The sequence below is a fragment of the Penaeus monodon genome, chromosome 33, assembly GCF_015228065.2.
Source record: "Penaeus monodon isolate SGIC_2016 chromosome 33, NSTDA_Pmon_1, whole genome shotgun sequence".
Lineage (NCBI taxonomy): Eukaryota > Metazoa > Arthropoda > Malacostraca > Decapoda > Penaeidae > Penaeus > Penaeus monodon.
Genome location: NC_051418.1, coordinates 7503854 through 7504434, shown reverse-complemented (window position 1 = coordinate 7504434; position 581 = coordinate 7503854). Strand labels below are relative to the sequence as shown.

At 43.0% G+C, this 581-nt stretch overlaps 1 protein-coding gene across 1 annotated transcript in view; it reads right to left on the bottom strand.

Moving 5' to 3' along the window:
* LOC119593972 (islet cell autoantigen 1-like) overlaps positions 1 to 581 on the bottom strand; it is a gene marked incomplete in the record, with an annotated part of 7850 nt that overhangs the window by 4908 nt on the left and 2361 nt on the right. The window contains 1 exon segment of the mRNA XM_037942993.1: positions 15 to 363. Within this exon segment, the coding sequence (XP_037798921.1) occupies positions 15 to 245 (231 nt within the window).

The window sequence follows — 581 nt, the reverse complement described above, 5'->3', positions numbered from 1 at the left end:
TACCCCTGTCTTACCTGCAGATCTTTAGTGCTGGATTCAATGGCCTTAAAGAGCTCAATTTTGGCATCAAGCTCGGCATCTGAAGCAACCACATGTTCGTCCTCCTTCTTTCCAAGTTTACGTATGACAGCGCTCTTCGTAAACCAGAACTGCTTCTGGACTTTCCCAAACGCAGAACTGTTCGCGTTGCGTTCCACCCACCGGTCATAGCTCTGGCCTGAGTAGCTGTGTATCTGCTGAGTCATGGTTGCGGTTCAAGCCAGTCTCACACAAGACATGCAGTGATGACTATCCACAAACAACAAATATATTTGTTCTGGATTTCTTTTGGCTTGACTTGTTTCTTCACATTTTCTTTGAAACCTGAGAAGAGGAATAACTTATGACAAGATTGCACATACTAAACAAAGGAAGATTGCACAAAGTTTATAGTTAATCCCAATCATAAGCTCTTGGCATAAAGTCCTCCTTTCAAAATCTCCAACCTTGCTCATTAGCTGATGCCTGCCTTGGGGACACTTGCCAACATACTTGTGAAATTATAGAACATATGAATACTGCACACAACCAATGGCTGCCAA